The sequence below is a fragment of the Topomyia yanbarensis genome, chromosome 1 (genome assembly GCF_030247195.1).
Source record: "Topomyia yanbarensis strain Yona2022 chromosome 1, ASM3024719v1, whole genome shotgun sequence".
NCBI classification, from domain to species: Eukaryota; Metazoa; Arthropoda; class Insecta; order Diptera; family Culicidae; genus Topomyia; species Topomyia yanbarensis.
Window position 1 is genome coordinate 145,732,602 of NC_080670.1, and position 26,246 is coordinate 145,758,847.

At 41.1% G+C, this 26,246-nt stretch overlaps 4 protein-coding genes and 1 long non-coding RNA gene across 6 annotated transcripts in view; 2 read left to right on the plus strand and 3 right to left on the minus strand.

The window, feature by feature from the left end:
* LOC131676571 (glutathione hydrolase 1 proenzyme-like) overlaps positions 1 to 8,605 on the minus strand; it is a 74,237-nt gene extending 65,632 nt beyond the window's left edge. The window contains exon 1 of the mRNA XM_058955700.1: positions 8,469 to 8,605. Coding sequence (XP_058811683.1) covers positions 8,469 to 8,551 — 83 coding nt within the window. The 5' untranslated portion in view covers positions 8,552 to 8,605. The remainder of the gene's footprint in view (positions 1 to 8,468) is intronic.
* On the plus strand, positions 7,024 to 8,581 carry LOC131676554 (probable isoaspartyl peptidase/L-asparaginase GA20639). The gene is made up of 2 exons (XM_058955658.1): positions 7,024 to 7,641; positions 7,695 to 8,581. Exons 1-2 carry the CDS (start codon positions 7,255 to 7,257, stop codon positions 8,439 to 8,441), a joined length of 1,134 nt encoding a protein of 377 aa, XP_058811641.1. The 5' UTR covers positions 7,024 to 7,254; the 3' UTR covers positions 8,442 to 8,581.
* LOC131676565 (SREBP regulating gene protein) lies at positions 8,469 to 10,056 on the minus strand. Its single transcript, XM_058955686.1, has 3 exons — positions 9,917 to 10,056; positions 8,977 to 9,294; positions 8,469 to 8,920 (listed from the first exon to the last, which is right to left on the minus strand). Exons 1-3 carry the CDS (start codon positions 10,016 to 10,018, stop codon positions 8,654 to 8,656), a joined length of 687 nt encoding a protein of 228 aa, XP_058811669.1. The 5' UTR covers positions 10,019 to 10,056; the 3' UTR covers positions 8,469 to 8,653.
* LOC131676577 (uncharacterized) lies at positions 9,546 to 11,562 on the plus strand. Of its 2 annotated transcripts, none has more exons than XR_009303206.1 (3): positions 9,546 to 9,732; positions 9,874 to 10,115; positions 11,401 to 11,562. It is a non-coding gene; the product is annotated as an uncharacterized LOC131676577 (long non-coding RNA). The 2 variants fall into 2 exon arrangements; XR_009303207.1 differs by lacking the exon at positions 9,546 to 9,732 and adding an exon at positions 9,751 to 9,816.
* A 1,336-nt stretch (positions 11,563 to 12,898) lies between these two features.
* On the minus strand, positions 12,899 to 15,048 carry LOC131675997 (uncharacterized). The gene is made up of 2 exons (XM_058955121.1): positions 14,226 to 15,048; positions 12,899 to 13,989 (listed from the first exon to the last, which is right to left on the minus strand). Exons 1-2 carry the CDS (start codon positions 15,046 to 15,048, stop codon positions 12,899 to 12,901), a joined length of 1,914 nt encoding a protein of 637 aa, XP_058811104.1.
* Positions 15,049 to 26,246: the final 11,198 nt, after the last annotated feature.

The window sequence follows — 26,246 nt, forward strand, 5'->3', positions numbered from 1 at the left end:
GTGCCCAGAAGATGCAGCAAATGTAAGAAATATAAAAGAGACTCCTGGTCTTGTCACCTTGTACATCAATAATCAAGCTATAATATTTTTATACTCATGAAGAAATATGGTTAACATGATATAGCGTATGTATTTTTCAATTAATCAATAATATAGCGCATGTACTTTTCCAAACTATATGAAAGTATTCAATACAATGAGAACTATTAATATAATTGACCGAAGACCCTGCGTTATTACCACGCAGTAGGTCAAATCAACACAAAACAAACAAAACAAAGAAATTAGTTTGCTCAGTCCAAAAAAATGTCAGCTTGATTGGTATCACTTCGCGGACGCGTGGTCTTTTACAATGCCATCAAATCAAAGAACGTTTAAAAACACATACATCAAAATATGTACAATTCTGAATATAAGAAAATTATGATTACTAAGTTATTTACAATAAAATAAGATCGGAAAAAATAAATTACATATCTAAAGAGGCTCATTTTCAAAGATGACATTGTATATGTATCGGCTTGTACAAATAGGTGATAGGGGACGCGGGCGAAAATAACTGACCACCGCCAGTTACTCCGAAGAAGCTTTTTGTTGGAACTGGCAGCCCTTCCTACATAACTACGGTGAAAGTAGTGGAGGCCAATCATACCTGTCACCCTAGCAATTCTACAGCAATGAGCCTTTAAAAAATATTTTTTATGATCAAGTTTTTTTGATATACTTCTTTTCTACGACAGTTTGGGTGAGGTAAAATTACAATTAATTAAGTCTAACTTGAACCTATACTTTAATGAACCCTTACAGAACTAAATTCTAACCTAAAAGCAATTGTTCGAGACGGAATGAAAAATCATGAATCACTGAATTTGTAAGCCTAAAATCTAAAATCAAAAAAAGGGTGGAATACACTCATAATTACGGTGTGGGTCTTGAACAGTTCTAAGAAAAGTTAATTTTTAAGCAGTGCACACACGAGGTAACAGGATACAGGCCACAAAAAAACATTCACTATGGATCAGGGATGCCAGGTACACAGATTAATCTGTGTTTCATAGATTTTCAATGCTATGCGCATATTTTTAAAACTGCACAGATTTTCATAGTTTTCTATTTCTGTTATAATGCACAGACTGGCACCGATTTCTTTATTTTCGACCTCGCGCCCAACTTTTGCCTTGAGCAAAAACTAAAAAAGGTCGTCATTTCTTGTTTTGAGACAAATTTGTACGATTTCCTTAACACAGATTGGCACAGATTTGTACATAGGCTGCGCACGGATTTTAAGAAAAATGGCCTGGCATCACTACTATGGTTTTTTTTCTAACTATTTCAACTAGGCAACATTACGTGTGTGACACGTGGCGCTGTCCTGTTGGAACCAAATGTTAAATCTACCAGTCTGTTAACATGGCACGATTACCAGGATGCTTCCGTAAAATCTGTCAAGTTATTGCATACGACAAACCAAGCTGTTGGAAATGGCGTGGAATCGATGCTCCGCGATCATCGCGTACACACTCGGCCACCGCACAATGGTCGGAAATTGAAAAAAAGTGGAATAAATTAAAAACTCGTCGTGGTTACGTTTCAGCAGCATAATGTCTTCGGCAAAATTGATGCTTAATATCTAGGCCTGTAGTTGCGCTCTACCTAACTTTTTAATGAAGCATCATAGAAGAATGGTGTTCTCGAAGAAGTTTCAGGCACTACTATTTTGAGCAACTCTTCCGAAGGTAATAACAATACAGGCCTCAAAGATTTTGATATAAAGCGCTATTTTTGAAAAATAATCTCAATTGTTGATTTTTACCCATAGCTCACTTAGCTTTAGTGCACTAAAATATATTTATTCTACCTTTTTCTCCGCATATCCTACAGATTAATTTACTGTATCATTTATATCACTTAAACCCGAAGCAAGATAAACAACCTATTTTCTAAAAGAACTTATAAGAAAAGAAGAAGATATTTTTGTATCCAGCTCAATCCCGCCCAATTTTTGTTTGAAGTAGCATTCTTGGGATTACTAGCAACTAGCTAAGCAACATAGTCATGGGTGCGTTTCGACTTCCCCTCATCATTGTATGGCAATTTTATCATTACTCGCCGTAAACGATCATTAAAAGTGACATTACTCCTCAGTAATGACATTAACCCCCGAGCACTCGCGCTGTTGTACTTTGTACAACACTTTGGGATTTTTCGTCATCATTTAGTTGCATGTATTCCTATGTATTCCTCAGAAATCATGTTTTAGACAAGATACATTCTTTTTTGTGCACTGATATACCTCAAGTGCAACAAAACAATCTGAAATTGGTTGATGAAACCAGACCAATAGAACGCGCGATGTGGGAAGTTTGACCAAACAATATTCTGTTCAATATATTTCGTGATCTCGATCATGTGGAGGGTTACTCCCTTCGGCAAACTTGTTCAGAAAATCAAGAGCTAGTCAGTGGTAGATAAAATAAAAATTCTGCAGCTAGGTGACGCCAGTGAGTTTTTTTTTCAGCTTACTATATCTCAATATCTAGATTTTCGACGAAGTTGCTAAGCAGATCAAAACCTACATATGAGGTTGTATAACGACTGCTTCAGAAAACTACCGTTATGCGGCGCTAGCGAGCTTGTCAGTTGTTCAACCTGTATCTCCTGTATCTCAAATTCCTGATTTTTTTAGCGAGTGCATTCGGAAAAGTTGCTCACGAGATTAAAACCTTCAAGGTTGTACATCGAATAATATGGGATTCTTCCACTAGGAGGCGCTAGTGAACTTGAGCATGTAATTTTTTCGACCCACTGTATCTCAGTTTCCTGGAAGGTCATTGATCTATTTTTTCTTCGAACTAAAACCAAAAATGGTGAATATCACCAAGGGAAAAGCGGCTGCTTATAAGATGCACAGAAATAATGACACAACCTTCCTAAGTACAGAAAAATGCTAAACAAGCACAATTGTGTCTTCAATTTCTTCAACGTACTGATTTGATTCGAAAATAGTATAGCTCACTTATGACATGAATTATACTATCATACTTCTAAATAGTCGCAATATTGAGATTCAGAAATCATGAATATGCATGCTCACTAGCGCTACCTAGTGGCAGAGTTCCAAACTATTCAGTGTTTCGCGTCGTAGGTATTTATCTCGAATTCGAGATACAGTAGGCCAAAAATGGTATGGCCACTAGCGCCACGTAGTAGCAGAATATCAAACTATTTTTCATACCACCTCGTAGGCTTTGATCACCAGAACAACATTGCCGAAGACACATATCTGCTGAAAAATCAGACACTTTAGATACAGTAGATTTGTATTTGTATTTGTATTTAAACAATTTCAGTCCAACTGACACTGAGTCTTAATGAACTATAACTATGACTAAACTATACATAATTAACCTAAAGTGACAACAAACTATGCAGAACTAATGACGAAGTCGAAGATGTCGGTAAAATGTCGCTTCGCTGTAAATATCTATGAACCATAATTTAACGTTCGATATATGAATCATTTCTAATGTTCATTTTTACATCTTCTATGGACCAAGAAAAATTATTTAGCAAACATTTTCATCAAATTTATGGAACTTTTTCTGACATTTTTTTGCTCCATTTTGTAATACCGTGGAACATTTTTGTCGATATTATGGAACATATCGACGTGTTTTAATGTACATTGTTAATATTCTATGGATCAATGTCAGTTAATTTATGGCGCAAAATGCATCATTTTATGGAACATTACCAATATTTTTATGGGGCATTGGTTCATTTTAATTGCTCTTTTATTACTATTTTAGTGCTCTTTTGAGACCATTTTATGGTTCAATTTTACATAATTTATGGATCAAATCACCCTTTTTTATGGATCATTCACACAGTTTTATGGATTTTCAGTTTTGTTTTTTGGAACGTTGACAACTTTTTTATGGATCGTTTTACAATTCTTTATGGATTATTTTAAATATTGTATATGCAAAAGTACATTTTCCCATTCACGAACAGTGTAAACAGTAACGGACCAAGCGTACTACCTTGAGGAACTCCAGAATGGTTGGAAAAGGATTCAGATACATTGTCACCAATTTGGACAACGGCTTCACGGTGAATAAGGTATGATCGCAGCCAACGGCAGAATCGGGCAGTGCATCCAAGTTTTGCAAGCTTCGTTAATAGTATTTCATGGTTAACAATGTCAAACGCAGCCTTAAGATCAGTGTAGATCGTGTCCACCTGCAGTTGTTTGGACATTTGTTCTGTGAAAGAGACCAGGTTCGCCTCAACCGATCTACTGGGGGAAAAACCGTGCTGACAAGTGCTAATGTAGAGCCGGCAAGCTGAAAACAGCGCCTCGTTTATGAGCGATTCGAAAACCTTCAACTCGACTCGCAATGAAGTTATACCACGGTAGTGTTCGATATTGGATTTGTCACCTTTTTTGAACACCGGTAACATCACCGAACACTTCCATACATTAGGAAATTTATGCTGTTGAAGTGACATATTGAACAGGTGTGCCAGTGCCAGTGGGATCGCTAAAATATCGGAACATTTTTTCAGTATAGCAGAGGGTACAGCACTTAGTCCTGGAGCAAACGACGATTTAGTTTTCCGAATGGGAGAGAGAACCGATTGTTCTGAAATTGTGAATAAATCCTTCAAAACAACTTTTTTGGAGTTGGCTTCAAATTAGCGCTTGTTTGCAAATAAGTGGAGGATAAAGGTAAGCTTTTGTTTTTTTGCTTTTGCTTCAACACAAAATTCTTTTGTGTATATTTTGCAGCACCTCGGCAATCCTGTGACATGATAGAAGCTCAGCCATAGTCGATTCATAGCACTCCTGGAACTATCGGGCTTCCAAGCAGAATTTTTTTAACTGAAGTTTTTTCATCGAATATGTATGTACGTAAATTTAATCTTATTATCGAAAAAATGTATGTCGAGTGAAATGAAATAAAAATTGTGTTAATATTTATGTATTGAACCAGGTACATATTATATATTTATGAACATTATAAGAATTCCTGTTTAAATTTCATATTTTGGCACAATGACTAATATAAGTACGATCTATAAAAGCCATAATAATTTCTTAATAAATTCATAAGTCTGACTTATGAAATTCGTAAATGGTTCGATGGCCTACTTCCCCTCTAAATCATAAAGCAGACTTATGATTTCTATACGTAATACTTGTGGCGCAAAGTCATAAGTGATTCTTATGGATTTCAATTGTTTTTTTTCCTCGGTGTAGCACAACCCGTTGACCGTGACGTTGAATTCCTGCCTCAAAAACCCTTTCTATATGAGAAATGCCAAAAAGTTCGGTGATGCCACCGGCGTGTATTCCAAGTGAAGTTTTGAGGGTGTAACGATGTTTTAACGATTTGTTGTGAACTGTTCTCCTCGCACTAGAAATAAGCTTCGACGGTGAACATTATTTGGCGGCAAAAAGCAAATCCCTGGGAAACTTCCACAAAACTGATCGGTCACGCGTACGGAGTTATCTATAGTCTTTCTATACCTACTGGATTTTATTTGGAATAAGACCAAGTTGTTTTCGCACGTGTATAGAATTGATGATAATCTCACGTATCCATCTAACTCCCCGTTCCCCTACCTTAACCCATTATATCCTAGCGTATGAAATTTCATACGCAGTACTTTCCATCGTTTAACGCGTATTTACTGCAGAATTTTGGCATCTAACTGGTTTATTATTGCACTAATGGGATCATTACACCTCATATTTCATTATGAAACAAGAAAACTGCCATTTTTTATACTTTTGTTTACATTTTTGAACCGTGTATAGTTGGCAAATGGCGGCTGAAAAGTAACCAATACATTTAATTGAATTTTATTGTTGGAATTCGTGCTAATAATTCCATTATTTGACAAAACGTTCCTACAGGTGTAAAAGAAGTGTTGTCTATCAGAAAATCCGAAGAAATATGTCAAACAACTTAAAATTTGTTGTTTTTATTAAGCGTACGAAATTTTTTTCACGAGATATTTTCATTCTCAAAACCATTTTAAGCGGTGATTTTGTTTTTCCCATAATCTTTCATACATTTTTTGGTGGAATTGAAGATATCACTGCATTTGGCTCACTTTTTGAAACCCCTGGGTTACAATGGGTTGAGAAACAGACTGCGGATAATCGTCTCAAAAAAATAGAAAGCGAATTCGGTCAAACGTAAACGTAGAACTTATTTTAACTGTGCACTCAGTAGAATCAGGCCATTTTGAAACAACAAAACGTTTAGTTGAATTTCAAACTTGATGAATGACTGTTTCAAACTGAAATTAGTGTTTCTTAAAAGCACGTATTTGGTTTAAGTCAACAAATACTTCTGTTTACATTTTAAATATTTGATTAAAAATTAAATTTATAAATAATTTTGTTGAAACAAAATAAAATTTGTTAGATCTAACTGTTCCCTCTGTTAAAAACCAACAGAATCTTTGTTTGATTTCAACTAAATTTGAGTTGTTCTCTCCTTTGGCTAATACTAAAGATTTTTTTATTTCTTCGAACCTGTTGGTTAGGTTAAACTAAACATGATTTTGTTGTTTCAAACGAAATATTTGTTGACACTATTGAAAAACCAACAAATGAATTTGTTGGTAATATTAAGCAACAGTGTTAATTGAATCAAACCTGAATCTTGTTTGTTTATATCAAACGGAAAAATTGTTATTTAAAACCAAAATTTGTTTATTCTTACTGATTTTTTTTCTGCGTGTGGAAATTTTGCACGCAAGAGAGACTAGAACTTTGACACAACAGATATCATCTCGTACACAAGCATGTTGCATGACACATTGCCGTCTTGCAGATTTATGTCGTTTTTGATTGATCCCAAACTGAGTCAGGTTGTAAACACCAAATATTAATATTAATAACACCAACTGCTGTCCTGTCAGATCATATATTTTGACAGCGATTAGAACCTGACTCAGTTCAGTTTCGCTTCAAGCAAAAACGACTTCAGTTTCTACGAACCACTACACTACGAATTATTGTCGTTTCGTTTCATTTCACATAGTTCATGCTTTTATCAAGCGAAAGTAAAAATAACCGGTTTGTTTGTGATGGCACACAAGCAAACAAATGTTCAGCGATAACGACCGTCAGGATTACATATGAAAAAATGCATATTGAACGACAGCTGAGGTTCGAGACAAAAATCATACAGAGCTTGCTTACTGCAGACGTGTTCAGTACTTACACTGTTGAAAATGTCGTTCGAACCGATAGTTATAGTTCACGGAGGTGCCGGAGACATCCCCACGGAACGCGTGGAGGGTAAATTATTGGGCGTACGGTTGGCTGCCACGATTGGTTACAAAAAGCTCCAGGAAACTGGTTGTGTTTTGGATGCAGTAGAAGAGGCAGTCCGCAGTATGGAGCTAGATCCGTACTTCAATGCGGGGTACGGGTCAGTACTGACATCAGAAGGTAATGTCGAACTGGAAGCAAGTATCATGAACGGAACAACTTTACAAGCGGGATGCGTCTCACTGGTAAAAGATATCAAGCACCCAATTAGTTTGGCAAGACGAGTCATGAAAACTCCACACAATTTTCTAGCCGGTGATGGGGCTATGCGTTTTGCAAAACAAGAGGTATATTCTGTCGCGTTAGAGTTTAGATTTTATTAATGATTTTTTTTTACTAGAGCATCGAGATATTAGATCCTCCTGGACAGCTGGTGACAGATTTTGCCCGTATGGCTTTGGAGGAATGGAAGGAAGGTCAACTGCGAGGTGAAGTGGAATATGCTCGCACCGAAATTGGTTCAGAAAACAAATATAGTAAAGGAGAACCTGGAACGTTGGGAACCGTGACATGTGAGATATTAGATCCTTCTGGACAGCTGGTGACAGATTTTGCCCGTATGGCTTTAGACGAACGGAAGGAAGGTCAACTGCGAGGTGAAGTGGAATTTGCTCGCTCCGACGTTGACTCAGAAAACAAATATAAGAAAGGGGAAGTTGGAACGGTGGGAGCCGTGGCTATAGATAATAAGGGTAATATTGCAGTTGCGACGTCCACGGGGGGAATTACAGGTAAGTTACCTGGCAGAGTGGGTGATACGCCACTAGTCGGAGGCGGAACCTTTGCAGATAATGCAGTTGGAGGCGTTTCAACAACCGGCCACGGTGAAACTATAATGAAGTATTGTTTGGCACATGATATTATCAAAAGAATAGTGCTCTTAGGTGAAGATGCACAAACAGCAACAGAGAGCTCCTGCAGAACTATGACAGAGCGATTGAAAGGGACAGCAGGAGCTATAACTATTGACTCGAAAGGCAGGGTTGGGATTTCATTTACATCAAAGCGCATGGCATGGGCTTATCTTAAAGACAATACTATACATTACGGAATTGAACAAAACCAGCACCTCGAGAAAAGTTTGTGAAATTTGCCAAACAGCTTGCTAACTTACCGTGAGTCCAATCGGTGATATTTATATCCGGATCCCATTTTGTATTTTAAATGGTCCAATTGTCTTCGAAAACTACTATTCATGTTTCGAAACTAAATCAAAACACGAAAACAGTTAATTTGTAAACTTTTTTTCCTTATCACAATTCACAAACGCTCATCCCGTTATCACCATCACTCACCAGCTTAAGCATTATTTAATAAAGGATTGCTGCTGTCGTTGGTATCTACTGCAGCACTGTCACTATTCTTATTGTTATGAATCGCAATTTGTTCTTCAGTTTTACCGTAACAATGTTTCAACTTTGGGTCACGGTACTTGTTTTCGTTTTGAACGGAGTGCGAGTTCGTCCGGCATTTAGTCAGGCAGAGTTCATACTGATCGTTAACCGTAGCATAAACGGCGATCTGGCGTCCACTAGCTTTAGCGAGTACCTTCTCTAGTATTGGTTTCTGTGGTTAAAAAAGAAGTAAATTTGAGCACCAAGTAATAATATGGATAAGTTTACCTTGTTAGGATGCATGCAACAGGACACACAGTATTCATAAATTGCACAACAAGCGCTATTTTGGCATGTATCACAACGAAACAGCTTGGTGCTTTCAACTTCTATATTACAGCACCCGGTCCAGAGTAGCTCAGATCTCATACATACAAAACCTCGATCGTCAACAATAAGCGCTTTACCTTGGACAGAATTTCTACACGTCACAGAAAGGTCGTTCGACCTGTTACGATCCTCGGGAATTGGGTTAGTCCATATGATTGGTTTCTCTCTTTGCAGACCTGGTTGGAAAAGGTCACCATCGAGGTTTAATGAAACGTTCTGAAATGATATGGAATGACATCGAAATTAATGTTATTGTCTATAAACACCAACAGGGGTGGTTTCAGAAAGTATCTATTTACATTTGAAAAGAGGAATAAACTTAGTGGCGTTTTTCTTGATGATACAATTTGCCGGTATTCGTTACTATCTGAAATTAGTTCTCAGGAACCCGGTATTACTATGATCCCATATAAACTGGATTTCTTTTTGGAACTCAACTCAAACACACGACGTATGAAGACCAAATTTATAATAGTGGAATTTTTGTATGGCAGAACAATATTCTTGAGTTGGGCCAGCCAAAGTTACTATCAAAGCAAATCTAGACTATTCCACTATTAGATTTTCTTGTAACTGGAATTTATTATCTCGCGATAACCTATTGGCTACGTTAGTATATCGTGTGTCTATGTAAATATAAACATCTTTGGCAAGGTGAGAAAAATATTATTGTTCAAAGTAGCACTTGGAGCACAACAGTAACAGATAGTTTAGTAATAACTTTTCCAATTCCGAAATGTGAATCACCTTTAAATACATTCACCTACTTATCCTGACAAAAGGTTTATCCACTAGGTTCTCGTTCGATTAATAAATTACAAATATTCACTATACTCACGTTGCTGATCAGCCGTACCATGCAGTATGTCAGGGAAAGACAGAATATAATCGCAAGAACTAATCTACGCCGAAGGAATCGAGTGATAACAGCATACCACATTGCCAGTGCTAGCACCACACTCCGTGCCTAGATCAATTGTCGAAGGAGGCCTAATTTTTTAAATGGATATGCGATAAACGCATTGGACTACGATATGGTAAAATACTTATATTTATTATTGAATATTTTGCTTTGTTATGCAGCCAATCATCAGTTTCATACATTTCACACACACTATACTTGACGTTTGTTTTCGTTCCTGCTGTCACGACCAAATAATTTTGTCTGCCAGAGGTTGGACATCCATAGAACCAACTTGCACTGTATCATCAGGCGAACTTGTCTAACTAGCCAAACATTTGAAATGGGGGTAAACGCAAAACGTAAAAACATTGAGAACATTCACCCTTTTGGGTTGGATGTTGTTAGCTCGAATCAAAAGTTGTCGAAAGTAAACAAAGTTAATTCCGTGGGCCCCTATTATTGGCTCGAATCAAAACTCGTCGAAATGTCAATTGACGATAGGTTCATCCGGAGTGTTCATTTATGTTTACATTTTGCTAGCGTTGCCAATTTTATTTTGCTTCCACCACCCAATGTGGCTACGCCACATTGCTTTTGCACGTGTTGTCCGATTTTGCTACCGCTCAGTCGGACTTAAATTGGGATAGCCCCTATGTTTGAGTAAGCCGGGCAAACGAGTGGATCACAGGTTTGCTTGCTTCCGACGGCGGGTCGATGACCACCTCGCCCGGCGGATCCTCAGCGGCTTTGCCCCGCTTCGGTTCCTAGGCCTCGGTTATGCGGCTACGCCGCATCGAAGTCGTGCCCCTTAAACAGAGGTTCCTGAAGGGTATCAGATGGTTACCGGAACTCAGTAAAGTTCAACCGTAAATGAGCCGGAATACGAATTATAACCAGCCAGCATTCCGGCTGAGCTTAAGCTTTCGGTTGAACGTCTTTTAATTACTGCCATCACATTCTGTACAGCCACCTCGTCCACTTTGTTCGCCACAGCCTGTTTACTTCTACAAATTTTGGTCTGTTCAGGTTCCGCTTAAGACGACGTGAGTTGGAAAAGTGGTCTCAAAACATTTTCCATGTCACCCGGTATTGTTTATGCATGAAGGGAATTGTTTGTATCAATTTAAGCGTCTCGAAAGCCGAAGAGGGACGTAAATAATTTTTTTTTGAATTGTAGATGTTCGGATTAATCACAAACCTTTTTTATAGCAGCCGTATTCACGCAGTTTAAAACTGCAAGTATTATTTAATCATTAAATATTCAATCATTTAGTTCAGAATAATTCGCTTACATGAATAGTTTCTCTTTTTTCTAATCCTAACTGCTTTCAGCTTTTCCTTCAATCACCGAAATCTGTATAAATTTAATCAAATTGGGTTTTTCTAAATTATATTCTTTTCTTATTTTTTACTTACAGGCACCGAACTGCAATGTACAGGGATACCATGAGGTGAGTCTTTGTACTTATCGTTTCAGAAACCACGGACTTCGTACAGCAAATATAATTCACCTATCGGGCACAAAATGTTATAGTTGTAAGCCGATTCACCCAAATATTATAACTCTGTTTTACTTATAATCTAAACATATCGTTCGCTAAATACAACTATAATTCAACTGCCTTCAAACGCTTTAGTTAATATAATTTCAATCCGAAAAACTTTTGAACCACTTTCATCAATTTTTACTTTTTGTTTACCATCTAACTCTTTCTATGCTCCCTTTTGACAATTATGATTTTCCGTTTCTCCCTTCCCAGCGACCTCTGATATTTCGAATCAAGATAGTGCACCAAACAGGTATGCGCAAAGTGCCCTGCGGTGCTTACATAGCCCTGCCCCGTAACACTGGTGTTGGCTCCGCCTTGAAGCCAGATTTACGATCTCTTACTTCGAGCACCGCCAGCTTAGCTACCGGTCGCTTCAACTCTCCTTTTGTAGTTCTTACAGCAGCCTGTCTTATTCGGCCATCTGTTGACTTGTAGACAGTAGTAACGACACCTCGAATCCATGTTTTACGGTTGTGTTCATCCACGACGTATACCACATCGCCTACTTCAATCGAATCCGATTCATCGTGCCACTTAGTTCGCTGGTTCAATATCGGCAAGTATTCTAATATCCAGCGCTTTCATATCAGGTCCGCAAGATGTTGGGACCGCTTGTATGTGTCCCGCAGCGCTTCTGCTTGGTTGCGTTTTGCCACCGATTGCGTGATATCTCCTGTCACAGATGAACGCAGGAAATGATTTGGAGTTAGTGCTGCTTCCATTCCTAGTTCCACTGGGAGATACGTCAACGGCCGTGAGTTGACAAGATCTTCTGCTTCCGCCAACACGGTAAGAAGTAGTTCATCCGTCAACTTCCGACCATCATCTAGCTCGCTGAGGGCTGCCTTCACCGAGCGTACCAATCGTTCCCATGCCCCGCCCATATGGGGTGCCGAGGGTGGATTGAAGTTCCACCTAGTTGTAGCGTCTGTGAACGCCTCTTCGCAATCTGCAGAAATACGTTTTACAATCTCCTTACTCGCACCTTTGAAATTCGTTCCGTAGTCTGAAAAAAATTCAAGTGGAGTTCCTCGCCGGCAGGCAAACCGCCTTATCGCCATAACGCATGCTTGAGTCGTCAGGCTATGGGCGACCTCAAGATGTACTGCCCTCGTTGTTAAACATGTGAAGAGGTCAACCCACCGTTTTTCTGTTCGACGCCCTACGGTCACAAGCACCGGCCCGAAATAATCGATACCTGTGTAACTGAACGGGCGCTTATAGGGAGTAATACTCTGAACTGGAAGAGGTGCCATTCTGGGGATCACTGGGTTAGTCTTCCTGATCCTACACCGTACACACTGTCTTACTACGCGCTTCAGCTTTGCTCTGAGATGCTTAATACAGAATCGCTGTCGCATCTCGTTCACAACAGTCTCAGTGTTCGCGTGACCCATTTTTGATGGAAATATTCCACTAGCATCGTAGTAATGCGATGTCCCTTCGGCATAACAATTGGACAACGCAACTCGAACGGAATGAATTGAGCATTATTTGTCCTTCCTTCCATTCTTATAACGTTGCTATCGTCTAAGAAAGGAGATTTGTCGTAAAGTTCACTATCTTTCTCTAGTCGATGACGGTCTGAGCTAGAAAGTTGTTGATTTTTTAGTAGAATCTTCACTTCCTCCTTGTATACTTCTGCTTGTGCGACTCGCCATAGATAGGATTCAGCCTTCTGATGCTCCTCACGCTTTAGTGGAACTAAGACAACTGGATGTTTTACTTTTGCGAGTTTTTTCACCTTCTCTGGTACTGAAATAGCTTCAATACTCAGCTTTACTATCTTTCGTCGACAGTTTGTTATGAAACGGTACACGCAAGCTACAGTCCGAATCAGAACCTTCCACTTAGAGAATCTGAGGGGGTCAATAACTGCTTCCATAACTGAGACATCGTGAAACATATTTATTGCCCGAATTTCCTCCAACACGTTTGGATCTACTTGCGGTTGCTGCGGCCATAGCTCTTCGAAATGATTTAGAAAGCTTGTCCCCTGGAACCATGGTGAGTCGGATTCGAATCGGCGTCCCGCTTGCCACTTAGTCACGTCGTCTGCTACATTGTGCTTTGTTGGTAACCAGCGCCATTCGTCCGGATTAGTAAGAGAATGGATCTCTCCAATTCGAAAAGCAACATACTGCTTGTAGTTTCGCTGGTCGGAGTGAATCCAGGAAAGAACAGTTCTAGAATCCGTCCAGAGGTACCGTTGCTTTATCGGCAGTGAATGTGTTTCGATAATGGTGTTTAACAGCCTGGATCCCAGCACCGCCCCTTGCAACTCCAGTCGTGGAATCGTCAGCTGCTTTAGTGGAGCTACCTTGGACTTCGCCATCACGAGAGAACAATACGGTTTTCCAGCGACCAAAATCCGGAAATACGCTGCGCACCCATATGCGTTTGAGCTGGCATCGACGAATACGTGCAGCTGTAAAGTACTGTAGTCCGCCTCCTGCCCTTTCACGAAATGATAGCGAGGTATCCTAATTTGTTCAATCTACGGCAACCGTCCTATCCAATTTTTCCACTTAGCTATTGATTCCTCATCTATCTCTTCATCCTATTCACAGCCCGTTCGCCAGAGATCCTGTATGAGCATCTTTCCATAGATAGTGAATGGGCTATCAGCCCTAGCGGGTCGAAAAAACTCATCACACAACTCAGGACTGCTCTTTTGGTTGGCCATTTCTCACCCGTTATAAAGGACATCAGCTCATTACGTAACCTTGTCGTGAAACAAAACTCGTCACTTTCCGAATTCCACACAATTCCGAGAACTCTTTCAGTCCCCGTATGCTTGTCTTCGTTAAAGTGTATTCGCTGTTCTGGTTTGGCTTCACTAGAACTCGCTACCCAGTTTTTGATTTCGAAACCGCCACGAGAATGAATATAACGTACCTCTTTCGCCCGTCTTATTGCTTCACCCACCGTGTCGGTACTGTCAAAATAATCGTCGACATAGTGGTTATCCACAATGGCCTTCGATGCCTCCGGATACTGTGTGGAGAATTCGTCTGCGTTCTTATTTTTTATAAATTGAGCGGAACACGGGGAACAGGTTGAGCCGAATGTAGCAACGTCCATTACATATACCTCCGGATGCGAGCAAGGGTCGTTTCGAAACAAGAACCGCTGAACCTGCTGATCCTCCTTTCTGATACGTATTTGGTGGTACATCTCTTTTATATCACCTCCGAACCCGACTTCACGTTCACGGAAACGACATATAACAGAGGGAAGAGATGTCAGCATGTCTGGCCCCGTAAGTAATTGGGAATTTAACGAGACACCACCCACCGCTGCTGCCGCGTCCCACTCCAAACGTAGTTTATCCGGCTTCCTGGAGTTGATCACGATGTTCAATGGCAGATACCACACGTTGGGAGCTTTGTGTTCTTGCAATTCTTGGAACGTTGCTTTGTGTGCGTATCCTTTCGTTAAATATTCAGCAATCGTGCTTCGTACCTTGTTGAACAGACCTTCATCTCTCAGAAGACACTTTTCAAGGTCTTTCATTCGCCTCAATGCCATAGAATAGCTGTCTGGAAAGGTGGGCTGGTCCAACTTCCACAACAAGCCCGTCTCAAAGCGGTTGCCAATCCTTACTGTAGTACTGTCCAAAATTTCTCTTGCTCTTCGCTCCGCGGCCGATTCCGTAATTAAGGCTACTGAAACGCCTGCCTCTTCCAAGGCGTAATACTTTTTTAGGATGTCATGTAATTCTTGATGCGATGCGCTACTACAAGAATGATGACCAATAAAACCTTCTTTTGGATCGTTACTCCGTACCGGACCGTATACCGTCCAACCCAACTTTGACTTGACCGCTATGGGCCCATCGGGTCGTCCAACCCTAGTCTCGATATCCGTGGAACACCATGTTTATAGTCCATTATTGGTATGTCGCGGAGATGCTTGAACCGATTAGCAATTTCTTCAAAAGCCAGCGTCTGCTTCGGCAGTTTCAGCTCTTCTACCGTGTGTGCATTCTTAATTTGGAAGCGCTGTGTAGAATCTCGAGCTGAAATCGACAAGTCCAGCCTCTGTGAGTCTTTTTCCAACCGTGAAACATCTGCAGTCCACGTTACACGAAGCGGTTGCACAACTCCTTTCGCCTTCAGCTGTTTTATCACGGCTTTCTCTACTAACGTATATGAAGAACCTTCGTCGAGGAACGCGATCGTGTCTACCGCATACAGTCCATTGTACAGTGTTACTGGAATCATTCGAAAGATCACCGATTGCTGCTGGAATCTATGCACATTGCAATTAGCGTAAAATTCTTCCGGGTGTAGAAGCGGATTGTGTGATTCACTGCAGCTGCCGACATTGCAGCGAAAACTGAGTTTGCAAGGGGAATCCCCATGGTCATTTAAACAGGTTTTACACAGACTCCATTTTCGTACAGCCTCCCAGCGCATCGCCAGATTCAATTTACGAAATTCGGGGCAGTTAGGGATGCGATGATCTGACCGAGAGCAGATTTTGCACGGCTTCTTTCCTTCTACCTCGCGCCGAGCATCACTTTCCGAAGCGCAATGAGCATTCAGGAATTCTTCGCGCTCTTTCGGTTTACCTTTCCCGCTTCTTGGATGACTTTCAAGTTGCGAATATCCTCCGCAGTACAACGTGGCCTCGCTGGCATCCCTCACAATCTCCGACAGAAAATCGGATAATGTTCGAAGAGTTACGCGGCGCTCTCTTCTTTTGTAGCGCACCCACTCCATTTTTGTACTAGCTGGTAGTTTTTCTACCAATTCTTGGATCAGCATAGGGTTCACCAAGTGATCTTTTAGAGCAGTTGCTTCCAAATGATCGACGAGTTGCTGCACTGTCATACCGAAACCAATGTATGTCGCCAAACGATCGGCCTTGGGTGGTTCCGCCTTCCGAACTTTGATCAAACAGCATATTCAATAATTGCTCGGGTCGTCCGTACAGCATCCGAAGAGATTCGATGATCTGAGGCACGGTATCTGGCCATAGCAGGCGACTTCGGACTGCTTCTAATGCTTGACCTCTCAAGCTCTCTTGCAACCGTCCTAGGTTTTCGACGTTAGAGAATCCACAAGCCTGGTTTGCCGTCTCGTAGCTGGAGATAAACATTGGCCAATCTTCTGGTCGTCCGGTAAATATTGGAAGCTTTTTTGCTAAAAACTGCTTCGCGGAAAGTTGGGCTCTCGTTGGCCCCCTTACCCGAGGAGCATCTCGCTGCGATCGCGTTCGTATGGAGTACTCGCTCTCCACTTCGGACTCTGAATCTTCGTCGAGATTCGACTGGCTTCCTACAGACAGTGCTGACACACTTTGCTTTGAACTCCTGTTCTTCTGACGTTCGGCTGGTTCCGATTTATTCGAAGAACTTATTTGTAACGGTGGACGTTGCCCGGTTGGCTTTGGAGTCGAATGTTTGTGATACGCTCCCTGAACGTCACCCCGCTGTTTGTTATCCGGGTGATTTTTGTCATTCGTGGCTGCTCTTACATTCGAGGCCTCTCCAGGCTCATCTAATTCACATATGGCTCGAATCCCTTCCGGTGAATTTTCGAGCCGCCTCATTCGCAGCTGTTCTAATTTGCGAGTCAGTTCGGTTCTAATCTGCTGTTGCTGCTTATGATGTTCTTCTTCTTCAGCAATCGCCATTTGCAGACTCTGCTTTTCGAACTCGAGTTCCATCTGCCGCTTTTCACGCTCTACCTGCTGTCTCTTTTCAAACAGCTCTCGTTGTACTTCCAGCCGTCGTTTATATAAAACTCTTTCCATCTCCATTTGTTCTTCCTGCCTTTTACGAGATGCCTCTATCTTCTGCAACTCTAACTCCTGGAACGATAATGTGCCTGTTTTCTCGGGCAAACTCTGCAAAACCTCATCCGGACCTGTAGCAGGATTAGCGACTGGTTTATACGTTCCCCCGCTTCCTGCTTTATCGTTATCTGCGGCTGGCACAAGTTTGCCACTGTTTGCCGCATTTCCATTTTTCGGCTTGCTTTTGCATTCTGGACAGCTCCAAGAAATATCACCTACCTCGCTTCCAAATTCGGCACATCCAAAGTGAAACCATCTTCGGCAACAGTCGCAGGCGACCATTTCATCCTCGGCATGATCCGGCCGGTTGCAGACCGCACAGTTCAGAATAATTCGCTTACATGAATAGTTTCTCTTTTTTCTAATCCTAACTGCTTTCAGCTTTTCCTTCAATCACCGAAATCTGTATAAATTTAATCAAATTGGGTTTTTCTAAATTATATTCTTTTCTTATTTTTTACTTACAGGCACCGAACTGCAATGTACAGGGATACCACGAGGTGAGTCTTTGTACTTATCGTTTCAGAAACCACGGACTTCGTACAGCAAATATAATTCACCTATCGGACACAAAATGTTATAGTTGTAAGCCGATTCACCCAAATATTATAAATCTGTTTTACTTACAATCTAAACGTATCGTTCACTAAATACAGCTATAATTCAACTGCCTTCAAACGCTTTAGTTAATATAATTTCAATCCGAAAAACTTTTGAACCACTTTCATCAATTTTTACTTTTTGTTTACCATCTAACTCTTTCTATGCTCCCTTTTGACAATTATGATTTTCCGTTTCTCCCTTCCCAGCGACCTCTGATATTTCGAATCAAGATAGTGCACCAAACAGGTATGCGCAAAGTGCCCTGCGGTGCTTACAGTAGATAAGTGCGCTGAGGAGTGGACCAGCGATAGGAGAAGATTGTGGAAATTAAGCCATGTTTCGAAATCTCCACTAAATACAGGCAGCCGCACATCTGGCAATTTTATGTGGGGCATTTCCAGGGATGGCTCTTGAAGCCGACGCTGAGAGCCCTGTTGGGTTTATTTGTAAAGCAACAGCTTACCCTTGACACGGTAGTACGCCTTCTCTAATTCTTTTCGTTACTGCATAATCTCCTCAGGTTCCTCCATGCTCTCCAATTCGGCCTGCACCTTGTTGAATTAGCAAAACTCTCTAAACGGACCGGAGCCTCAATTGCATCTCGCTCTGCTTGGAAGCTGTTGACGAAGGACGTAATGCATGTATTATTATATTGCGTTTTCAGTTTTTCACCCACGCAGTTTTCGCTCTACCGCCGACGTTAAAGAAATAAATTCCAGCAAGCAAAGGACCGCGTAGACCAAATGGGCGGGATAATGTGAATGGAACCTCAATTACCTGATTGAGGCAAATGGCCTTGTAAATATCAGAAGAACTCTAAAACCCAGTTAAACTCATTCCGGAACCGGTTCGGATTTCTTAATGGAGTCATTATGGATTCCAAATCAAATGCAACAACCGATTCCGACTCAGAATCGGTTGTTGCATTTGATTTGGAATCCATACTGACTCCATTCAGGATTCCGAATCAAATTCCGAATGGTTTGACCGGGAAAGAGAACTGCGGAGAGAAAAACAGCATTTTTGGCAACGTATGCCCCGGCATTGTATGGCAACACGTCTAATGTTATAATAAGAAATGTTCGATTGGATTGGTTTTTTGACAGTTAAACCCGAATCCAATCGATACAAAATGGAGTCTCCGCAGTTCTCTTTCTAGAGTTTTTCTAGTAAATATATCTGCTACTCCTCTCGAACTCGATTGATTTGCCGGGATTAATCAACGGTTGCAGGCTGCGTCGGCCTTGTTCAATATCGAAATTACATAGTGTCCCAAAACGGCCGAAAATGATGTGCGACCTCGGGTATTGATTGCAATTGTTGGTTAGTTGTGAAATTCTCTCGGTGAATTAGCGATTATCAGCGCGCAATATTAGTATAGTCAAACAAAAATTTAGACCCGGTAGAAAAATTAGGGTAATTAATCTACATTTTTTGTATTTTCTTTATTCATCTCCTTGCTCTTCTTTGAGTACTATGGCTCCTAATATACTTCACCTTCCAGTCCCTTGCTAATTAAATGCCGTTACAACAGGTAAAAATTTACTCAAGTCGTTAAACGCACTAATGTACAGTCATTTGACTTCCCATATATGAAGCGAGAAACGGCCCCAGAATTACATTCGCTTATCGAAAAATTGTAGAACGTGAAAATCTGCACGCAACTGGGAGAGCGCACCGAGCACTGGGACGTATTGCTTATTCATTTACTCAGCACTCGTTTGGATACGGTTATAAGGAGAGATTGGGAGAAGTATGCTGAGATTAATCAAACGACGAAGTTTAGCCAGTTAATCGAGTTTCTTCAACGACGAGTGAATGTTCTGCAAACGGTGGTCTATAAATCTGGAGACCCAACAGCAGCCGTCAGCTGTGAAAAGGCCCGCCATGCAACGTTCTGGATATTATGGACTAGTACAACGAAGCTCGAGTAGGTGCACAGCGTGTTCTGGTCCACATGCTCTTTATCAAATTTGAACTTTTTCAAACTACGCCGCACACGAGAAAGAGAAATTTGTTCGTCGCAACCAGCTATGTAGGAATTACGTACGTAGAGGACATATGGCGAAGGATTGTAATTCGGAAAGCAGCTGTCGAAAATGCCGTGGTCACCACCATACCCAGCTAAGTGCAATCCAGAGAACCGAGTGAAGTAGTCAAGCAGCATCGATTGCGCCACAATTAGATCATTCAAATCCAACAAACGCTATTTACCAACCAAGGCACAGTTTCTTCTACACCAGCTGCACACACGGGAGTAGCAAGCTGGAAAGTGCACGGTGAAGGTACGAGCAAGATTTTGTTGGTACCCTGTCAAAAAAATGCGGACGAACATGGTCAGGCGATTTAAAAAGTTTGACGTTTGACTCAACTCGCCTGTGCTAATTGTCCCTAGGAACAAAATGACGGCGGCAAATCGCCCAAATTTGCATTTAATGCAATTTGCAAATGCGATTTAAAGGCAATTTCAATACTTAGACAAATTTTCTGGCGGCTGAAATGGACTTGGTTGTTTTTTACGTTTTTCAAACATGGCGGTTCATGTTTGGCTTAAACTTAAAATTGTTTTTTGAACAATTGGTGTGTTCTCACTTGTATTTTGTTTGTCTAGTGCACTTCATTTAGCCAACGAATGTAGAAAATTGTAGAATCGTGTGTAAGTATAGTAGAACAAGATCTCTGACCTAAAGTCTTAATGAACGTCAGATTGTGATAAGTTTTGGTGTGCAATACCGATTTCACCTTTCATTCTACCTATAAGTTGGTGGTGATTACCTAGTATACTGGTAAGTATATGTATGTAGATAATGAATCCGAAAATAAGTATTATTTTTAATTTCCATATTAGGTAATTAAGGGCGGTTAAATGGCGTGTTCCTTGGGCGATTTGGGAACGATTTAAGGGCGGGTTGGGCGGCAAATCGCCAAAAAGTTGTATTTGAAATAGTCCCCTAATTGCCAGCAATTTCCTGGCAAATTGAAGGGCAATTAGCGCATCCGAGTTGGCAAATAGCCCCCGTTAGCCAGCAACTTGCCCTTTTTGACTGAGTAACAGCTACAGTCGTGATTCGCTGGTTGGACACTCTTTAACTGGACCGCTTTTTAGTTTGACCTCCGCTAGTTGGACCATTGTCCAACTAAAAAGCATCTGAACGTCAAAATCTCGTGTCAAATTTACTTTGACAATCAATCTGACAATATTTAGAGATATGAACAGATGCATTTACAGTGCCAACATCTCCATTGGAGAGTTTTTGACATTTGTCAGTCGGTCCAACTAGCGAATCAAATTCGTTAGTTGGACAAGGCTGTGGCCCAACCAGCGAATCACGACTGTATTATTATTCTAATAGACGACAACGGGCATGAGCACCCAGTTCGTCTGGATTCGGGAAGCGAATGTTGTTTTGCCAGCGAGAAAGTCAGTCAGCGGATGGCTGTTCGTGGCAACCAGCCCCGTGAATACTGTTTGTTGCTGGAAGCTGCCATCAAATGTGCCACCAGTGGCGCTAGCTACGTTTCAAATGTTTAAAGTCTGTACACATGAGCTATACAATCTAAAAGTGGGATTCAAAATAGTGTACTAATAACAATGTATGAGAAACCACGCTTTTTCTTGCATCACCTTTTCCCCATGAAATCCGAACGCTTTTATCACTTGAATACCAGTTAAGCCCATCAAAATGAAGTTTGTTTGCATTTGACAAATTTCAGGTCGAGTTAGCAACATTGGCTCGTAGCAATATGAACGTAGCTTAAAGCGCGTTCGCTGTCAATTTTGGCGACTAGCCGAGCCAGAAAGCCCGCTTATGTTGGCTTCACTCCTTTTTCAAAGAAACGTCAAAACATTCATTTTGATCGCAACAAAGTAGGAATTCCAATCGCGGGCATAGGACAATCGGCAACGCAAGTACGGTTCAAATTTTGCTCGATATTGAAGTTTCGGATTACGGCATATACGGATGTGATTGATCTGTTTGTCCTCTCAAAGGTGACAATCAAATTACCTTTCCTTGCCATTAACGCATCTTCTTGGGCCATACTGACCGGAATTCAGCTGGCGGACCCTTCCTTTTAGGAACCAAATGCGATTGGTGTCGTATTAGGTGCAGAAGTATGTTTCGAACTTTTTACAGTGGCAGGTCGAATTCCTTTGGGGGACTTTTTACCATATCTCGTTAATTATGTGTTCGGCTGGGTTGTTTCTGGAAGGATGGCACTAGCAACCGATCATACACCTGTAACATGCAACGTCGCTACCATGTCTGCTATGCATCGTTCCATCGAAAGATTGTGGACTATTGAGGAAGCCGCAGGAAATATTCTACGAGCAGTACTTTCGCGATACCCGTGATACCGATAGTCCATACTGTGTTTGATTGCCACTAAAAAGAGAGAATTTTAGCAATCTATAAGATAACAAGATAACACCATTCCATCGATTTCGTCTCATTGAGCGCCGGTCATATGGATCTAATCAGCGAAGCTCAAGCTGAGATACAGCCATCCTTCTTCTACAGATAAACTCAAGATAGAGTGGTCAGCGATTGTCCATGTACCATTTGTGACGAGGTTACAGAATTAATTATAAATCGATCAGAATTAGAATTACAATTTTCATAACTGCAGCTTCGCGTTCCGGGTCTCTGATTTTAGCCTACGGCTGCAAGACGCCAGGTAGAGACAACTCCGCTACTTTCGTAAGCGGATGTGGGCCCCCGAAGTCGAACAAATGATATCGGTTTAAATCGGATAATCAATGTGGGTTTTGAAGCCCAATAGAGAAGAAGTCGACTCTTACAATCTTGACCACCGGTCGTCGAAATGTGAGTCCAAACTGGTTTAGGAGTGCATCACATCTTTACAACAACTGGCAACTCGGAATAAAGTAAGGATATTCTGGGTACCTGGCCACCAAGAAATCGATGGTAACGAAGTGGCCGACGAATTAGCCAGGCGTGGTTCATCAAACATGTTTGTTGGACCAGAACCATTTCTAGGTATATCTACCTGTGCCATTAAACTAGAACTTTCGGCTTGGGCAAGAGACCAACTACTGAACGACTGACGTAACGTAGAAGGCGCTCGACAAGCTAAGAAATTCATATACCCAGATACAACGAGAGCCAAAAAACTAATGGATTTAAAACGTAAAGACTTACGTATAATCACAGGTTTATTTACGGGACATTGTCCTGCCAAGTATCATCTGAAAAAAATACCAAAAGTCAAGATGACATTTGTCTATTTTGTAACTACGAGCTCGAGAGCATATTCTCTGCCATTGTGCAGTACTATTTCTTCGAAGGGAGCGATACTTCGGAAGGCATCTAATGACGCCTCACGAGATATGGCACACCTGTCCCAGACGGATCTTCAGCTACATTGATAATGTACTACCCGATTGGGATGACACATGTGGACAAACAACTCGCTTCCAACTACATTGGATTCGGGCAATTTGTAACACGTAGAGCAAACAGGGGCTGCCACAAAAGATAACCTGAAAAGTGGTCGCAGTGGCAAAGTTTCTCCTAACAAAAAAATCTTGACCACAGACAAGGAAGGTTCGAGAAATGTTAGCCAGAAGATCGTTTAAACAGAAAAGTAAAGGAAGTAGAGAAAGTTACTGTGAAATAAGAGAAGTGTTATATTAAGGAGTAAAGCTAGGAGAAAATGATAAAAATTGTGAATGGTGCAAAAGAGGAAGATCTACAGACAAAATTGTAGGAACCAACCAAGGCCACTATGCGCCGCCAATCGGGAATTTTGTAACCAAGTACGCCACATTTCACTCCACCATAGGTCACCTAATAAAAATTATTCCGGTTCAGGCAGAAGCTAACAAGACCACCAAAACACAATCAGCAAGCAAACACAGCAATAATAGCCATAACCAATTTGAGCATTAGGCTGGTAAAAGGCTGAGTGCATATAAGGAGAGTGACGACACTGTCAAAATTGGAACAATTATTATTTGTCAGTGTCATTCCAAACTAGTCAAATTCATGTATTTTGACAGGCCGTTTGTTCGTTTGGAATATCACTGACGGATAATCATGACAGTTGTCTTCACTCTCCTTACATACACTCTGGTAAAAGGTAACTTAGACCGTTCATAAATTAGTTACCCGAATCCTAATTTTGGAAATCGTTTGAAGCATTTCCTTCAAACGAAGGTACCATCCTAGGGCACAAACGACGAAACCGTAGCGTGAGCAGTTACCTGTACCCCGTCGTCACTTACCTCTTCTAGTGACGTCACACGGTAAATAAATGTTGCACGTCGATAGGTGCGAATTCCCCACCAGCCGACGAACCTCACGTGGGTGTGTGAATCGGAAAGCGAATTGAGCGCGCTCACAGAGGGCAGTAAAAACAGGAAAGTGAAACGCGTCAAAGGGAATGCGCCTGCAGGCTGTAGCTGCAATTGTACTCGACCGCCGATGGAAGTAGAGAACGCCGAGGGGTGCGCAGAGGGAAATACAGTCGTAATTTGCTGGTTGGATACTTTTTAACTGGACCGCTTTTTAGTTGGACCTCCACTGGTTGGACCATTGTTCAACTAAAAAGCATCTGAACGCCTAAATCTCATGTCAAATTTACTTTGACACTCAATCTGCCAATATTTAGAGATGTGAACAGATGCATTTACACCGCCAACATCTCCTTTGGAGAGTTTTTGACATTTGTCAGTCGGTCCAATTAGCGAATCAAATTCGTTAGTTGGACAAGGCTGTGGCCCAACCAGCGAATCACGACTGTATAAGGGCAAGTAAAAAGGGCGAAAACAAATTAATGTATATACTAACCATAGTTTTAAGAAAGATTATGCAACATTAGGCGTTTAGTTAGTAGTATGAAATCAAATCTTTTTCTTTATTACCCGTCAGAATAAATCGCGATATATGACCGAATCAAAGTAAAACATTTGAGTTACTCTGCTGATCCTCGGTCTGGATGTTGGGTCGATTTTTTTCATTCGCGGTTTGGTATCGGTAGAATAGGCTCTGGAGAGGGAATCCCACAACGGTAACCAATCCACCCTGTAGGTTGAAACAATTTGTTTGGTCATTCGTTCGGTTTGGTGTTCGCTGATGTTTCGATCGAATTCGGTTGTCGTCGACAAGAACTCGCCTTCCCAGCCGGGCACGGGATAAACTTTTAGCGTCATAACTCGCTCCTTCAAGGCAAGACTAAAGCTTGCCTGGCGCATAAGTGCAGGCTGTAACCTAATTCAGTCGCCGCTCCGTTTTACCTCCCGTTACACATTCAAGCGCGAACCCTCAAAGAAAACGGTTCACTGTCATGGTGACAGTTGAATGGTGAAATCAAAACACATTACAAAACATATAACGACGTCAATCTATGCGCCGTTTTCATGACAATAATTATTGTTACCACTGTAGTCCAAACTATTTTTTACTTTAAATTATTATGTGCAAACTTGCAGCTAACCAGCAGATTTTATATTTTAATGTTGATAAATTTGTACTTGTATATATGTAGGTTTCTTCAAACATATTTTTATCACGACGGACATGCTTAATAGGCCTGTTCATCTCAACGAAATAACTCGCTTTGTTCCATTGCAAACACACGATTCCGTAAAATTTTGCCCTTAGGGATCTAACCAAGCCAACATCGAATGAATGAAGAACCTGTTTTCGTAGTAAACTTCCGCTGCTCTAAAAATAAGAACTTCCTTTATAAATTCCGATTAACTCCGATCAAACGTACATTATTCGCAATGATTTCACCAACATGTTTACATCATGATTTTTCGCAACGTTGTTTGATGTATAACCATTGCATTTTGTCGGCGCAATCGACGCCTATTAACGAGGGGTTAACCAGAATATACTATTATTGAGTTCACCGATTCACAGCTGCTGAACTATAATTTTGCAATAGTCTGTATGGGACCTAGTAATCTTGAGTTTATCTTTGCTTCTTTCTTTCCTCCAGTTATTCGAGAAGAGAGCAGCACTACCAAGATTCAGGTCGTGTTTGACGTTTCTTGCAATTGTGCAACAGGCCTCTCGTTAAATGACGTCATGCTGGTAAGTCCAATAATCCAAGAAAACCTGCGCTCCAGAGTCATGCGATCTCGCTTAAACCCGATAATGTTGATCACTGATGTCGCCAACATGTTTCGGCAAATTCGACTGCACCCCGAAGAGTCTCCGTTGCAGAGAATATTGTTACGTTTAAAGTGGGTAAAGGGTAACTATAAGTGCAATAATGAGGTATTAGACGGGAGTGTGTAGCACGCACGTGAACGCCCCCCACCCGCGATGGGTTGT

Bases quoted from the DNA above. Each gene is read 5' to 3' on its own strand.
- LOC131676554 (XM_058955658.1), top strand. From the start codon at position 7,255: ATGTCGTTCGAACCGATAGTTATAGTTCACGGAGGTGCCGGAGACATC. The intron at 7,642-7,694 runs GTATATTCTGTC...TTTTTTTACTAG, and splicing joins TGCGTTTTGCAAAACAAGAG to AGCATCGAGATATTAGATCC.
- LOC131676565 (XM_058955686.1), bottom strand. From the start codon at position 10,018: ATGTGGTATGCTGTTATCACTCGATTCCTTCGGCGTAGATTAGTTCTT. The intron at 9,295-9,916 runs GTGAGTATAGTG...ATATCATTTCAG, and splicing joins TGGTACGGCTGATCAGCAAC to AACGTTTCATTAAACCTCGA. The intron at 8,921-8,976 runs GTAAACTTATCC...TTTTAACCACAG, and splicing joins GTTGCATGCATCCTAACAAG to AAACCAATACTAGAGAAGGT.
- LOC131675997 (XM_058955121.1), bottom strand. From the start codon at position 15,048: ATGAAAGACCTTGAAAAGTGTCTTCTGAGAGATGAAGGTCTGTTCAAC. The intron at 13,990-14,225 runs GTGAGAAATGGC...ATTTCGTGAAAG, and splicing joins GCTGATGTCCTTTATAACGG to GGCAGGAGGCGGACTACAGT.